Source organism: Phytophthora cinnamomi (genome assembly GCF_018691715.1).
Source record: "Phytophthora cinnamomi strain GKB4 chromosome Unknown Contig132, whole genome shotgun sequence".
In the NCBI taxonomy this organism is placed as follows: Eukaryota; Oomycota; class Peronosporomycetes; order Peronosporales; family Peronosporaceae; genus Phytophthora; species Phytophthora cinnamomi.
The window spans coordinates 284,021-299,345 of NW_027151065.1; the positions used below are offsets into that span (position 1 = coordinate 284,021).

At 57.8% G+C, this 15,325-nt stretch overlaps 6 protein-coding genes across 6 annotated transcripts; 3 read left to right on the plus strand and 3 right to left on the minus strand.

The window, feature by feature from the left end:
* Positions 1 to 517: 517 nt before the first annotated feature.
* Positions 518 to 2,132, plus strand: IUM83_18995 (putative pre-mRNA polyadenylation factor; the record flags this gene model as incomplete). The annotated part of the gene is made up of 2 exons (XM_067944021.1): positions 518 to 1,574; positions 1,642 to 2,132. 2 exons carry the CDS (start codon positions 518 to 520, stop codon positions 2,130 to 2,132), a joined length of 1,548 nt encoding a protein of 515 aa, XP_067779894.1.
* A 238-nt stretch (positions 2,133 to 2,370) lies between these two features.
* Positions 2,371 to 3,201, minus strand: IUM83_18996 (putative ATPase (PP-loop superfamily); the record flags this gene model as incomplete). The annotated part of the gene is made up of 1 exon (XM_067944022.1): positions 2,371 to 3,201. One exon carries the CDS (start codon positions 3,199 to 3,201, stop codon positions 2,371 to 2,373), a length of 831 nt encoding a protein of 276 aa, XP_067779897.1.
* Positions 3,202 to 3,311: 110 nt separating this feature from the next.
* On the minus strand, positions 3,312 to 4,854 carry IUM83_18997 (putative ATPase (PP-loop superfamily); the record flags this gene model as incomplete). Its single annotated transcript, XM_067944023.1, has 4 exons — positions 3,312 to 3,915; positions 3,984 to 4,075; positions 4,177 to 4,360; positions 4,460 to 4,854. 4 exons carry the CDS (start codon positions 4,852 to 4,854, stop codon positions 3,312 to 3,314), a joined length of 1,275 nt encoding a protein of 424 aa, XP_067779896.1.
* Positions 4,855 to 5,070: 216 nt separating this feature from the next.
* IUM83_18998 (arf guanine-nucleotide exchange factor gnom-like) lies at positions 5,071 to 10,708 on the plus strand (the record flags this gene model as incomplete). Its single annotated transcript, XM_067944024.1, has 6 exons — positions 5,071 to 5,181; positions 5,255 to 5,318; positions 5,389 to 5,753; positions 5,839 to 6,248; positions 6,325 to 9,426; positions 9,517 to 10,708. 6 exons carry the CDS (start codon positions 5,071 to 5,073, stop codon positions 10,706 to 10,708), a joined length of 5,244 nt encoding a protein of 1,747 aa, XP_067779893.1.
* An 82-nt stretch (positions 10,709 to 10,790) lies between these two features.
* Positions 10,791 to 13,190, minus strand: IUM83_18999 (Lysosomal thioesterase PPT2-A; the record flags this gene model as incomplete). Its single annotated transcript, XM_067944025.1, has 2 exons — positions 10,791 to 11,006; positions 11,076 to 13,190. 2 exons carry the CDS (start codon positions 13,188 to 13,190, stop codon positions 10,791 to 10,793), a joined length of 2,331 nt encoding a protein of 776 aa, XP_067779892.1.
* Positions 13,191 to 13,626: 436 nt separating this feature from the next.
* IUM83_19000 (Acidic chitinase) lies at positions 13,627 to 14,655 on the plus strand (the record flags this gene model as incomplete). The annotated part of the gene is made up of 1 exon (XM_067944026.1): positions 13,627 to 14,655. The coding sequence occupies one exon, from the start codon at positions 13,627 to 13,629 to the stop codon at positions 14,653 to 14,655; it is 1,029 nt and encodes a 342-aa protein (XP_067779852.1).
* Between the last annotated feature and the right edge of the window lie 670 nt (positions 14,656 to 15,325).

A 15,325-nucleotide genomic window follows, 5' to 3' on the forward strand; every position in this document is an offset into this window, starting at 1 on the left:
CAAGCGGAGTCGGCTGCAGTGGGGCGACAGCGCCGCAATCTTTCCGGGACGGAGGCATCTCTCCCCATTGTCGGCCTAAAAGTCTTGAATCGCCTGTATCTCCGTCAATTCCTGCTCGTAGCGGCCGCCTCCGTCCCGGTTCCAAGCGCAGCGTCGATCGCGCCCCACTGTTCATCGCTGGCCTCCCCCCTGGACGCGTCGGCCCGTATCATATCACAGCACAGCTCAGCATCGCAGCCGCTTACCTGCAAAAGTCGAACGAGACAAGAAGAACTGCGTGAGTCGGCGAGGCTCGGGGCGCCGTGCGGGCCGCGAAACTATTGGCCGCGGAGGCGCCAGCATACAAAGCGCCAGTGTAGGCGGCCGCGAGCCAATCACCAGCAAGAAACCACTCACTTTCATGCTCCGGCTAGGTGCGAACCCACACGGCGGGTCGGGTTCAGCTGTTGGAAACCCGAGTGGTGTGCCGCACACCAACTCGCGACAACGCTCGGCGGCGCTCATATCCTGGCGCAGTATGGAGGACGAGGACTTCGGCGAGGATGTGCTGGTGACGACGCAGCGCGGCGGCGCCGGCGTCAAGGAGGAGGCCAAGACCGAGGAGTCCCGGGCCACGTGGGAGGCCGGCCAGCCCGCGCCCGTCAAGGCGGAGAAGCCCGGCGACGACGAGGACGAGGACGAGGACGAGGAGCTCTACGGCGGCGTCTCCATTCAGCTCAACGCGTCCGCCACGTCGCAGGCGGAGGCGGCCGCGGCCTCCGCGGCGGCGGGCCACGTTCCCGCTGGCGGCAAGGCCGGCGACGACCCGGCGGCCGACTCGGACGAGGACGAGGACGACGAGGACGTGGCCATCGTGCTGAGCACGGACCACGCCGGCAGCAAGCCCACGCTGCGCTTCACGGGCGGCGGCAACCGCTACGTGCGCGGCAGCTTCGGTGGAGCGCAGCATGGCGGGCCCGGCGCGGCTGGCGCGGGCGCGGCGGGAGCGAGCCAGGCCGGGGAGCTGGGCGGCTCCGCGGCGGACGGAGTGGACGACCTCGCCATGTTCGGCGGACGCCGCACGGCCTTCGACGTGGACATCGACCTGCTGGAGGACCGGCCGTGGCGCAAGCCCGGCGTGGACATCTCGGACTACTTCAACTACGGCTTCGACGAGCACAGCTGGAGGGAGTACGCGGCCAGGCAGCTCCGGCTCCGGCGCGAGCTGGCGGTGGAGAAGTCGAGGGAGCAGGCGTCCAGGCAGGCCGTGAGCGCGGCCAACCAGCAGCAGGCGATGCGGGAAAGAGATGCCAAGATGCAGGGAGGCCCGCGCGGGGTCCCCGGACAGATGAAGCAGGAGGGAGGGGACGACCAGAATGGAGGCCGGCCCGGAGACTGGGGGCCCGGCATGCCGCCCATGGGCGGCGCGCCGCCTCGAGGCGGGTTCATGGGCGGCCCACCTCCGCGCGGATGGCACCCTGGAATGGGCCCACCGCCAGGCTTCATGGGGCAGCAGAACTGGAATGGGCCTCCGATGGGCGCGCCGTGGGGATCAGGGCCGGGGAGAGGGCCGCCTTGGATGGGTGGCCCTGGCGGTGGCAGAGGCCGAGGCGGCCGCGGCGGCTTCGATGATCGAGGCCGCAACGAAGACCGCGACGACAGACGGCAGGGTGGCGGCAGGTCGAGAGAGGCGAGTCGCGACCGCTCAAGATCCCGGGATCGCCCACGCCGAGATGAATCGCGAGGCAGTGGACGTCGGGACGGTGCTGGAGGCAAAGATGCCAACGAGAAGGACCAAGGTCGCGACAGAGACAGAGAGCGTGGGCGCGACCGTGATGCTGGACGAGACCGCGACGCTGGGCGTGACCGCGATGCTGGACGAGACCGCGATGCTGGTCGTGATCGTGATCGCGACAGAGGTCGAGAACGAGATCGTCCTGGTAGTGCTCGGGAACGCGACCGTAATAGTGGCCGCGATAGAGATCGTGACAGTGCTCGCGGACGTGATCGCGATGCCGGTCGCGATCGAGACCGGGGGCGCCCTCGAGAGCGCGAAGGTCGTGGAGGACGTGGAGCTGGAGGCGATCAGGAGAAAGAGCGAGGCGGCCGAAACCGGGGAGAGCGAGGTGGGCGCTCGCGGTCCCGGAGCGTGATTCTCGCAAGCGCAGGGTCGGGACGAAAGCGCCGGAGGAAGCCGCGGCCCCGGCGACCAGCGTCACAAGCGGCGGCATTAGACGACAGAAAGACGGCAAGACAGCGATCACAGCATGGCTAGGTAGTGCTTACCACGATATCAAAACAAAATGCTAAGTTGCAGTTACCCTTGGTGAGGTGGTGCGGTACTCAATTGTTGTTGTCTAACAAGCTTTCTATCTGAATCGAGGCAGGCGCCTAGATCTGCTTGTGCAGCCACAGCTCGGTCTCCAGCTTATCCAGGTCCTGTGCCGTCACCTGTAACGCGATGACTGCATCACCCTGGATGGCATCCACAGGCACGAACGTCATGCCCGGCATGCTGTTGACCTTGCCTCGCGCTGTAACAGTCTCGAGGTACACCTTAGCTAGCTCCACCTCGCTTGATAAAGCTGATGCCACGTAGAATGTGCGCACGTGAATCACGCGGTCCCAAGGCATCAATGCTTGTACCAGGCTATCTAGCACGCATGTCCAGATTCCTTCTGCAAGCGCCTTTGCCAATGCTCGAGTGTCTGCATGCATTCCTTCGCTTTCTACTGACGCGGTACACACGATCTGGCAAAGCGCACGCGGGACCATACCGCTTTGCCAGTCGAAGCGCAGGTTCTTTGAACGATTCGTACGCGTAAGGCTGCGCGGAACCAGGTATTTGAGCGCGATATGGGTGAGCGCCTGAAGTTCCACCTCCACGAGAGCATTTCGCGGTAAGCGAGAGAGCTGCACTACCAGCAGCGGTGCCTGCTTTACGAACTCCACGCGGGCTTCGTTCTTGTCGACGTCCTCGTCGCTCTCATCACTGTCGTCGACAGACTCGAATTCATCCTCCAGCTCGGCGTTAGTCAGAAGGTGGCGGCGGCAGTCAAGAAGCAGGCGTTCACGAACCTCGCGGTCATCAGGATCTCCGGTGGTGTAGATGACACCGGAGCAAACATGGCGAAGGTTCGACTGCAGCGCCTCCAGCACACGGCAGGCGTTGCGAAAGCATTGGGCTGTTTGAGCAGCGTGGTCGCCTGGCACGAGATTCATTGTCTGAGGGTGCAGCGCAATTTGACCTGCCAGTAGGATAAGCGCTCTGTGCAGAACGTTGGCTTGGCTGTACGGTCCGATGCAGCACGGAGCCCAAGCCGAAATGCTCTTCACGTGCAGGACGTCGCGACGCACACGCAGGGCTGCAACTTCTGCTTGCCACTGCCACGCAACGCGAAGCAGTCCATTAGTACGCGGGCGGGGACGTTTGCCAGGTCCTTCACTTCGACGCAGCTACGGGACGGCGGCAAGTTTTGCCCGAGATATCGGATGTACTCGGCGTTGAGCTCACCGAATGTGGCCATATCCTGGACGTACAGATGTACGAAACACACGTCCGCTAGCACCATGTTCTCGCTTTTGAGAATAGCCTCCACCTGCGCAACGACGTCCGCCATTTCTTCCTCAAGAGAGATTGACGCATCGCCTGCCCTGCTGCTCATAATTCCGGACAGGTGCATCTGGTCGCGGAATCGACCAAAGGCGGGCATGAAGTCTTTCGCAGACTGCGGGGTCAGTGCCAGCACGGTGGCCGGCTTCGCATACGTCGTCGTTGCGCTGGCTGTCGGTTGAACAGACGAAGGCTCCGGGATCCGAGAGGCAAGCTGCGACGGGTCCGACGGCTCCTTCTCCTCGAGGTGGCACTTGTCGATCGACAGGAAGGCCACAGGCGCGACGTAGTCATCCGAGTGAAGCACAGTGTGGCTCTCGTCACTGCATAGTAAGAACGTATCATCAGTACCCAAAGCCGTAAAGTTATCGCCACAAGCAAACAGACTTACATGACGATGCGCTTCTTGAAGAGCGGGCAGTCGAGCGTAAAGGTCTCGTACTCGCCTCCTTCTCCGCAGACATTCATCTGATACTTCTCTTTCTGCAGTACACATGAGATACAAAACAGCACGAGAGACATCACGACATCGTCCAAAAGTCAGCAAACGGTACAGGTCAAATCGCCGCGCTGCAATCGCTTACCAGCATCATGAGTTGTGGCTGCAGCTGCGCGATGGTCTTGCCCAGGTGTCTCTGCGGCTGCAAGCCGATGGACGCCACCTTTACGAGGATAGCCTCCATCTCCGAGTCGATCATCTCCTGCAGCAACTCCGTCTGCTCGCGGCGCCACAGGTAGCCCAGCGACGTGAGGCCCAGCCTCGAGCACCTGCTCAACCGACCACCAACAAATTTCAGCAAAAAAGTAAAAAAAAAAGTGAGACGTCAATGCAACCAAGCAAGCAACAGCAGGTGCACCTCTACGCACACGTTCTCGACCCGGTTGCGCTGGTAGCTGGAGAAGATGGCGCCTGTGCAGACGCCCTGCACGCCGGGGAACTGCTGCTTGACCTTCAGCAGCAGGCGGAACAGGTCCTCGACCTCGTCGCCCGCCGCCGACTCGTGGTAGTCGATGTCCGTCTTGACCGCCGTGCCCGTGATGGCATCGGAGACCAGCGGCAGCTCCATGCTCTGCGCGATGAGCGCCACGGCCTGGTGCCCCACGCTCTGGAACATGAACGAGTCGATCTCGGCGTCGTCCGCCGATAGCTCCGCGGGCGGGTGCAGGTGCGCCAGGCACGCGATCTCGTGGCCGAAGCGCACGCACTCCATCATGGCGTAGCAGCTATCCTTGCCGCCGCTCACGAGCGCCACCACCTGCATGGCTGCTTCAATGTACACTACGGACGAGTCCTGCCTGCCTCGGGGAGCGACTGTGACACAATGGCGCAATGGGTCATTGATGCGTTGGTCGTCGTCGAAGTGTAGCCATCTCGTCTTCACGCAACGTGTGCGCCACACCAGATAAGGTGCCGCACACCAACATACGATCGTGCTGTTGCGGTGAGGTCACTTCTCCGACTAGGTAGATTGCGAGAGATGGCGGCGGCGCGTGCCGTGCTGCTGAGCGACATCCAGAGCGTGCTGAGCCTGGCGCGGCGGCGCCACGGCTTCCTGCTGTCCGGGACCGCCGGCCAGCGCTCCAAGCAGGTGCTGTTTCCGCGTGGTTGCGGCGTAAACCGCGCCTACATCCAGGGCTAATTTCGTGTCGTTCTGGCCGCAGGAGAGCCCCCTGGCCGTCTTCCAGAGCTTCTCGCTGCTGCGCGGGCGTCTGCTGCGATGCGAGAGTACGTTCGGGCCCTTTGGCAGCGCTGGATGGCCCCGCTTTGACGCGTTTCCCGCCCTCTTTGCCCCCAGACATGGCCGAGCTGTCCCCCGTGGCCGTCGTCAAGCCCTTCCTGGACGTGGTCCGCCACGAGCACGCCAGCAGCACCGTGACGGGCGCGGCGCTGCAGGCCGTGGTGAACTTCCTGCACGCGTGGCCCTGGGGCGACGTCAGGGACCAGAACGCGGCCGCCGACGCCGCGGCCGACATGGTGGACGCCGTGAGCCACTGCCGCTTCCAGGAGACGGGCGTCGAGAGCGACCAGAACGTGCTGGTGCTGGTGGTGCACGTGCTGCACGCCGTGGTGCGCTCGCCCTGCGGCGCGCGGCTCTCGGACCACGCCATGTGGCAGCTCGTGGAGTCGCTCTACGCGCTGAGCCGCGGCAACCGACACGACGTGCGTGCTGCTGCCGCTGCCCTGGCTGGCTCAATGTCTTGTGGGGTAGATTAATCGGTTCTGTGTGTTGCCTTGTGCTGGACAGCCGCACATCACGCTGCCGCTGCGATCGACGGCGACGAGCTTCCTGCACGACACGGTGGCCTTCATCTTCTCGAACCCTGCGATCTACTCGGACTTGGCTCCTGCTTCGGCGCCGGCAAATGCAGGCTCGGAGCCTCTCAGACCGGGCTTTGGGCTGCCCTGTGCTGTGAAGATTGTGGGCTTTTTGTGCCAGAAGCTGCACCAGCGGAACTTTGTGCCAGCTCCAGCCCCGGACGCACCTGCAGCCAACACCGGAAACACGACCAGTCGGCGTGAAGTGCTGCTGTCGTTCACCTTGCTCCAGCGCGCGCTGATCGCGTGTGACGCTGACCTGATTACCGGCGTGCCGTCGCTGATGCTGTTTATTAAAGACGACTTGTGCAGCGCCATCCTACGGTACTGCCGTCTCGGGTACGAAAGATTCTGTCCGGGCTGCATCACAATTTCTAGTTATTTTAATGAGTTATGTCTCTCAATGATCTGTTAGGGCTTGCGCGGAGCTCAAGATCCCGGTGGTTTGTCTGGAGCTTATCAGGCTGTTGTGGTCGAAGCTCCGCTCCGAGCTCAAGATGCAGGTGGAGGCGATATTCAACGGCGTGTTCTATCACACGATGCATTGGAGTCTCGCGAACATGGATGTAAACAACCCAGACTTTCCGCGTGGAGATAATGCGTCTGGACCTGCTGGAGATGCAAACAACCAGGCCAGTGACAAACCTGTGACGACGGTGGATGCAGCACTTGATGAATTCTCTGGGGAAATGCTGTCGAAGAGCCGACTGTACAACATTTCGTTTGAAATCTTGGATTGCCTCGTAGACCTACTGGCGGAGGCTACTCTACTTCCAGACTTGTATGTGAATTACGATTGCGACGGCAACCGTTGCGACTTGACACAGAGTTTATTCGATCTGCTGTCGCAGGTTGCTCAGCAGTCTCATGTTGCGTGCTTTGAGTCGCACGAAGAAACTCACTTTCTGTGGGCTCAGGCTATCGGCGAGATTGCTCTTCGTGGAATGTTCAATGCACTGTATGTTGTGCATCTTCGAACGCACCCGGAAACGCCTGTTGTGGTTGGCGAAAGTAGCAGCCCACCAAGTGACGAAGAAATTCGCGAGGATACGCTTTTGGTGGATCAAGAAGTGGAACCTGCGTCTATAGATGGCGATACATTCGCTTCTGCAGAGGTGCTGTTCAAGAAGCGCCAGCGCAAAAAGTTCTTTCAGCATGGCATTCAGGAATTTAACCGGAAACCGCTCGCGGGAATCAAGTATTTGCAACAGAACACGTTCCTCCCAACACCACTTGACAGCATGTCGCTTGCAACGTTCCTGCGTTCACTCCCACAAGGGTTGAACAAGAACGCGGTGGGTGTGTACTTGGGCGCAATGGGCAAGGAGGTCAAGGGGTTTGAGAAGACTGAGATACACGAGGCAGACACAATGAATTTCCATCGAGACGTACTAACCAACTTTGTGCGGTCGTTCAACTTCGAAGGCGAGAGTATTGTCACCGCACTGCGCATGTTTCTTGCGAGTTTCCGTCTTCCTGGAGAGGCGCAGCAAATTGACCGCATTCTCAATACTTTCTCCCTGCAAGTGTATGAGCAGTGCCGAGAACGTTTCCTCATGGCGTCAGTGGATGTGGCGTATCTGCTATCGTTCAGTCTAATTATGCTGAATACGGATCTGCATAACCCGAACATTCGAGCCGACAAGAAAATGAAGTTGGTTGACTTTATCAGGAACAACAAAAACTATGGTCAGGAGGTTTCCAAGGGCTTAGATTTGCCAGAAGACTTTTTGACAGAATTGTACGACACCATTGCGAAGGATGAAATCAAAACGTTTGAGGATGGCGGTAAGCACGGCGAAGTGACTAGTGATCGGTGGAAGGATCTGCTCAATCAGGCAGAAAGTGACCCACGCAACTCACGCTTAATTGTGCACCATCCCTCGTTGCACCTTCGATCATCCAGTACCCCTCGTCAAATTGGCGTTGTCCAAGGCGTATCGTCGCCTCTAGCACCTGATGCCATGCGAACGATGAAGCAGGCCAGGCTTACGAAGAGTGCATCTAGTCCAGCTAATGGAATCACCGCAACGGCGGTGAAATGCGGGACGTGGGAGCAACAGGATGGTTTTGACGGGCTTGTACCCCTCTATGCTTCGTCGGGTAACCAGTACGACCGCCACATCTATGAGCTGATTCAACAAAGTCTTGTACGAGCTTTTAGCAGCGTATTCCAGCAATTTGTCGTGGATTCACAAGCGAAAGATGCAGCGCGCGGTGAGGACCTCTCTGTCGGCAGCAGCTACGAGATGCACTACGTGCCCCAGAAAAGTGCACTCCAGCTTGCGTGCAATGGTTTTGTGCTATGTGCAGCGGTGGCATCCAATTTGTCGCTTGCAGAGCACTGCAACGCACTATTTATCCGTCTTTGCAAATACACGGCACTGCTATCGTCAGACATTTATCCGGCGGGATACAATGGCCGTGAGAATGGAATCTGGGTGTATTGCGACAATCAAAGTTCCCCCGTCGCGACGGCAGCCGTGCTAAAAATCGTCAGCACGTGCAGTTTGGCGCTTCACAGTCGCTCGTGGAAGTACTTCTTCCATGTCGTAAGCGGTTTACGGGAGTTCCACGTTCTGCCGTCTAGGATTTTGTACCCCAGTGATGAGATGAGTTTAGAGCTTATGACTCCAGATGAACGGTTGGAGTTTATTGACTTGGTGTACCAGAACAAGGAGGAGCTAGAAAGGAGGATTGCGCTTAGTGCTCAAGACCTGGATGGTAGTGACGGCGATTCTGGTGGTTTTTTCAGTGGTGTTGCTTGGCTGTTGTCAGCACTCGACTCCAACCTTGGCGGCTCTACGCCGGGATCTTCTACACCGACCAAATCGCATCTGTCTCCTGGTTTCGAGCAGTATCAACTGAGTCCAGCTGAGCTAGCGTCGCACACCGAAGACCTTGTGATTGAGGGTAAGACACCGAAGAAGCAGCCATCGGACGGTGAACACGATCCGAGAGGTGATTTTGGCACCGATTTATGGATCCGAACGACATTGCAACCGTACCGTCTTGAATTTTTGATGGAAGACGTGGCAAGTTTACCGTCCCGTGCTCTGGCTGAAGTTATTGAAGCTCTCCATGATGAAATACTTTATGTGCTGAGAGGACCGGATGATAAGGAGTCACCAAAGGACCGAAAGAGATCCACAAAACTCTCGCTCAGTCAAGGGGGTTGCGTTTTATTTGAACACTTGCTGAGTCAAGTGATTGCACTGAGCGGCTCTCTCTTTGATGGAGGGGCAGACGATGAAGATGGAATCTCTGCAGTGCTAGAAGCTCACTACACCCAAATCTTGGAGTTTTTGCGGCCAGTTCTACTCACCAACCACAGTCCTAGTGGACTCACGTACGAAAACGCGTGCTTCTTGCTGCACAAGTCGATCAACGGTTTGTTTGCCTGGGTGACGCGTACTCGTAGCGAAGCCAACGGACTGTTATTGATAACCTTCCTGAGCACCTTGATGGAAATGAGCGGTGACGACGAGCTCATTCGACCGTTCCTGACGTCAATTATGTGCGGATTGGATCGATATGTAACATTGGTGCAACCCAGCAACCTTCACTACTCTCGTATGGACTGGCTAACGATCTGTAATTTAATCAGCTGGTCTGTTGGGATGCCACACGCGGCCTCGCGTGCTTTCGGACTACTTGAGCGACTTGTGACGGAGAAGATCTGGAATGGAGACGGGAACGACATTCTCATCAGTGATTGCTACACGAAGATGATCATGTTCGCGATGAAGGCTCGCGACCCACATGACTCATGGGCGCCATCACGCCCCCTCGATCTGCTGCTTTTCATGTTCGACACGCTGCGTCCTGATGCAACCAATTACGTTGAAGAGCGCTTGCGCTTCTTGGGCGGGATGGCTGTCGTATCGAGACATTTGTTGTTGAACCAGATCAAGCAAGAACTGTCCAACGAGATTGTTGTTGCCGCCATTGAGGGGTTAAAGCATATGCTCCGCGAGCACGCGGGGACAGAACGATCATTTAAGGCCATCGCCTGGTTGGATGTTCTTCGATACGGGCTTGTTCCTGTCGGTTTTGATTTGCTAAATGACGGTGGACCCAAATATTCCGGTGGAGCAATGCATTTCGGAGAGGATGAAGAGGAAACGAACTCTCCCTTCTTGTATTACCGGCGACAGCTGCCTTCCTTCGACGGCGATAACACGTCGAAGCATCCTACTGCTCCGCAAGCGCACACCGAATCCAAGGGACCGACTGGTCGTCGCCGGCGACCATCAACTATGAAAGACCCGCTCGCTCTACGACCACATGTGGTAGTGGTTCAATTGCTCTCTCTTGTTGTGTGTGAAGAGCTGACAAAGCTGCAGACGTGCGCTAAGTTCCCGGCTGTATGGGAAGATGTGGCCGAGCTGCTAGTAGGTTTGCTGGAGCACACCGCCATGGAAAACCCTCCATCCGCAGGGGAGGGAGCAGCAAGCGGGGAGGTACTGATTGCGGCGCTGGAGCGTCGAAGCGTGTTATCAGCGCACGAAGAGATTCTCGAGCACAGCAAGGGTATTATTCGTCGCTTAACCATGGTTCAGGACGAGGAAACGAAAGAAGCTGAAGAGGAGAAGGAGGCTCCAACCGGCGAGCTTACGCAGCAGTCTAACACTTTGATGCAAGTGCTTGAGGAAAAATGCCGTTCTCATCCGGATTTGGTGGAACAACTTTTCTCGTCGAAGGATGACGCTGGATCTACTGGCGGGCGCACTCCTCCGATCGAAGAAGTTGATGGAGAACACGCTGAGGAGCAAAACGACAGTGACGAGGCGAGCTAAGCATTGCTGTGGAAGGTAGTGGATTAATCTTTGTCATAGAAGTATGCAAATACCAATAATCGAGCTGTCTGCTGTCATGGTGCTAGCTGGGTCGAACCGTTGTTGGGTGACCACCTTCTGACGTTGGCCCGTGTGCACCCAACAGACTCACAGCCTCGTCGGCCTTCGAGTAAATCGCCGTGAGTTTATCCGAGAAACATTGCGTGAACGTGTTGATGATCACGTCCTTGAGATTAGTTTCGTTCTGCTCCACCGCGATATCACACAAGCGTTCGGTGATGTCGACAAGCTGTCGTATCTGTTGAAGAACAACACAATGCCGTCAGTCAGATAGCGAGCATCGTATCCAGGGATTTTATCTACAAACCTGTTCGCTGACACGCGAGACATTCTCTTCCAACCGCTTCGCTCCGGGACTCTGCGGTCCGTTTCCAGTACGAAGTGCCTCCGCTTTGCGAACGATCTCGGTTGTGTCGTCTTCGGCCCGTTGTTTCTGAGCTATGCCAACACGCTTCTCCAAAACCTCGAGTGCTTCCGTCACATGTCCATGGACTAGAGCAATCTGCTGTATGTTTTCGGTGCAGTTCGCGTTGACATGCGTCGTGATATGGTCGAGGCTCTTGTGCACATTTTCAAGCTCCGCAGCTAACTTCTGTGTCTCCGCCTTCGCTGCCAAACGCTTCTTGTTCGAGTCCTCAATTTCGCGCTTGGCTGCAGCGAGATCCTTTGCTCGTTGCTGGGCCTTCTCGGACTCCTGAACAGTGGCGAGCGTGTGCTTCAACGACGCAATTTCATCGGTGAGACTTTGGATGGTCGAGGCACTTTGAGCTGCCTTCTCGTTGCTCTGCTCTTGAAGCTCTTTCACCTGCTGCTCATTGTCGACATTCCGCTGGTTGACCTCCATGCGCAGCCGATTCACCTCCTTCTGCAGCTCACTCTTCGCCTCCAATAAATTAGTCTTCTCGCTCACTAGCGCTTGTACGAGCGCTTTCGCCTTCTGGCGCTTGTCAGTATTTTCCTTGTTGATGGCCTCGATCGACGCCAACAGCTCTTGGTTCTTCTTCTCAAGTTGCGCGCCTCGAGTTTGCAACTCCTTCAGCGATCCCTCCGCTTTCTGGAACTCAGCATGGACGGACTCGGAACGTTGGCGGTGTTCGGAGCTATCCGATTTCAGAGTAGTGTGCTGCGCCTGAAGCTCAGCCATTTCCATGCTCCACTTCTTCATCTCGGCCTTCAGCGTGGACACCTCGATCTCCTTTTCAGAAATTTTCTCGTTGAGCTTCAGGTTCTGCTTCATCATGTCGTCCAGGCGTTCCTGGGAAGCCACGTATTGCTGCTTGATAGTTTGCATCTCACCCAGCTGAGATTGCGTCTCCGCGATCAAGCTGTCGCTGCGGCTTCGACCAAGGTTGACCTTCTCGTACAGCTGGGTGATCTCCGCAAGCTTGTCCTCCAGCTCAGTGCATTTGCCACACGAATACGATGCCAGCTCATCAGCTTTGGCCTGTAGCTGGCTTTGAAGCGATGCGATCTCGGCTTGATTCCGAAGCACCTTGGATTCGCTTTCATCCGCTCGAAGTCGGTAATTGTCCAGTTGCTCAAGTTGGAAATCTTTGTCCGATAGCTGCTTCTGGAGATGCTGGTTCTCAATCTTGTGCTGCTCAAGCTGGAACCCCAGCTCCTTGATCTTGGCCATGTCAGCCTCGAGCAAACTGTTCTCTTCAGCCTTCATTTGCGTCTGCTGAGAGCTGAGCTCAGTAGTCAACGAGATCTCTCGGGCTTTCAGTGCATCAACCTCAGCTTGCAGTTGACTGCGCTGTTGCTCCGCAGAAACACGAAGCGCTTCGAGTTCCTGACGGAGACTCGTTGCTTGCTGCGACGACTGCAACGCCTCAGCTTCCACACTGCGCAGACGCTCGCGTATGTCTGCCATCTCGAAGTTGGCTGTATTCAGCTGAGACTGTAGCGCGTTGAACTCCTCGTCCGTGTGCGACCCAACAGGCGCTGGCTGTGCGAGGAAATCCATCTCCTTTGCTTGGTCAGCAGCAGCCTTCGCCGCCGCAAGAGCCTCGGTCTTTTGCTGAAGCTGCGACTCGAGATTTCGGCATTTCTCCTTCTCAGCCTCCAGCTGCGAGTTCATGGCGTCCGCGAACGACTTGGCTCTCGTCTTGAGCTCGTTTTCGCGGGCGGCGGTCTCCTTCTTGAGCTTCTCAATCTCTTCAGTCAGGCCCTGCTGCTGCTGCTGCGAGGGGCCATTGTCAACAGGAGCAGGTGGGGCCGCCGCCTGCTTGAGCTTTTCCTCGAGCGCTGTCACCTTCTTGGTCTCGTTGGCCAACTGGCTGCGCATGTTGTCCACGAACGCCTTGGTCTTGGCCTTGAGCGCGTTGAGAGCCTCATCCTTGGCCTGCACCTCGCCCTTGAGCCGAGTCACCTCGGCCGCCGGGTCCATCGGCGCCACGGCGATGGCTGCGAACGGGTCCATCACTGCTTCCTCTCTTCCTTCCGCTCGGCTCGTGTGGGATGCAGAACTGCCTGCACGTGGTGGTCGACAGAGAGGGAACCATGAACCTCGACAGAAATACACCAGGGGTATGACATCTCGTCTGATCCGAGCCAACGCTAGCCTCTTTTAGCTCGCGCTGCCATGCTCACCTCCGTATCTGCTCGTAGACGCGCCTGTCATCCTCGGACCTATCTCCCATTTTAGTCTAGCGAGCCACCGGCAGCATCATGGCGCAGACACTCTCGTCCTCGTCGTTGCGAGCCGTTCAAGCACTTCAACTTGGCGCGATCAATACAATACATGTAGCCATTCCGCGTTTCCGCCAATCAGAGGGCATCTTCAGTGTATACACAGGTATACGTCGATGTATACACCCAGGCCGTCCAGCACAAAAGCCAGCCAGCAGGCCTCGGACATGGAAAGCGGCGGCGGCGGAGACATCGACTCGCTGCTGTCGAGCGACGCGGACGTGGCGCAGAAGCCGCGGCGGCTGCACGAGCCGTACGAGCGGCACCGCGCGCACGACCTGCGCGCCGAGTGCTACCGGCGCGGGCTGCGGCCCATCAAGAAGGGGCCGAACGCCAACGACAACAAGGGCGGCTACATCGAGCTGCTGCGCCGCTACGACGGTACTGCCAGTACCGTAGTCGCCCCCACTTCGAGCAACCCTGTCAATAATAATAATACCAATACAATCAGCAGCAATGGCGCACTACCGTCTCTGCTCCGAGAAAGTGACCAGGCGGACAAGCGCCGAGCTGCCGCAGCCGCAGCAGGAGACGACGAGACCGAAGACGACGAGAGCGCCAGCAACGCCACGGAGAGCGACGTGCAGGTCATCGTCAACAACAAGAGGAAGCTGCCCACCATGTCCTTGCAGACGCAGACGCAGACCGAGGCCGGCGCCAGTGCAATTGCAGTGGGCTCCGGTACGGCCGCCGAGCTGCAGGGCTTCTACGAGGGCGGCCAGCCCACGCTGGTGCCCGTGCTGCCCATGCAGTACCCTAGCAACGCGAGCCTGGGCAAGAGCACAGCCAACCCGACCACGGACCTGGAGATTCTGAGCGGCATCGCCAACTCGTACACGCAGAACGTGGCGGCCGACGGACAATTGTGCGGCAACTGCCGGACGGTCGTCACGGACCAGCTCATGGAGTCCATCCGGCTGGGCAAGACCAAGATGCAGCTGCAGGAGTGGCACAGGATGACGGAGCAGCGCGATCGAGACACGCACCACTTGAAGGACGTGCTGGAGGTGCTGCAGGGGCTGAGGAGGTCTTACCGAGAGGCCCAGCAAAGCGGAATGGGCCACGACCTGCTCGTCGAGCTGCAGGATGATATGGCGTTTTTCCAGACTCTGAAGGAGCAGACGAAGGAGAGGATGCGGCAGGCCATGCGGGACGCAAGAGAACGCTCTTCCAACAAGCCCAATGCCTCGGCTTAAACGTTTCTTTCAACAGGTGCATCTTGGTTGAATCTGCGCGTTGCAGATTGGATGGAGTGACCTGGCGTCGTAATAATGGACGGACACAATAGCACACGGGAGAGTGCTGGATGGTACGCGATATTGGTTTAGTGGCACGCTGGGTGGAAATCCTCCTGAAGTACACACGTGAGGAGTATCAAGATGCTGTAGTTCGCGTGCAGGAACAGGGAGGTGGATCTGATAACCGATCGAATGTGCGTGCGTATGAGTTCTGCTGTCTTCCTGCTGCTGCATTATTCGCTGACGCCTGCGCGCGTGAATGGCGATCGGACCTGTTTGTGAGACTAAATGGTTGTTGAACTTGAACATATCAAGCCCGGTGTTCGTTCCATCTATCTGGGGGTGTGGCATTCTGCTTCCTGAAGACTGGTCATTCTTGAATCTGCCAACAAGCCGCCGTCGTTAATCTCCAGTGGCAATTCTTCGGCATCATGACCGCGCAGATTGATGTGACCACGCCGACGTACGATTCTGCTGAGTCTCCGCCTCACCGAGAACCGATCGCGTTGGGGCTGCCTGAACACCCTCCGAGATTATCTACTTTCTCGCATCTCGACCTTAACGACTCCGGAGAAAGCGAGCATACTACTGGATGCTCAGTCGCGATGCTCGTGCTACTTGCTCTGCC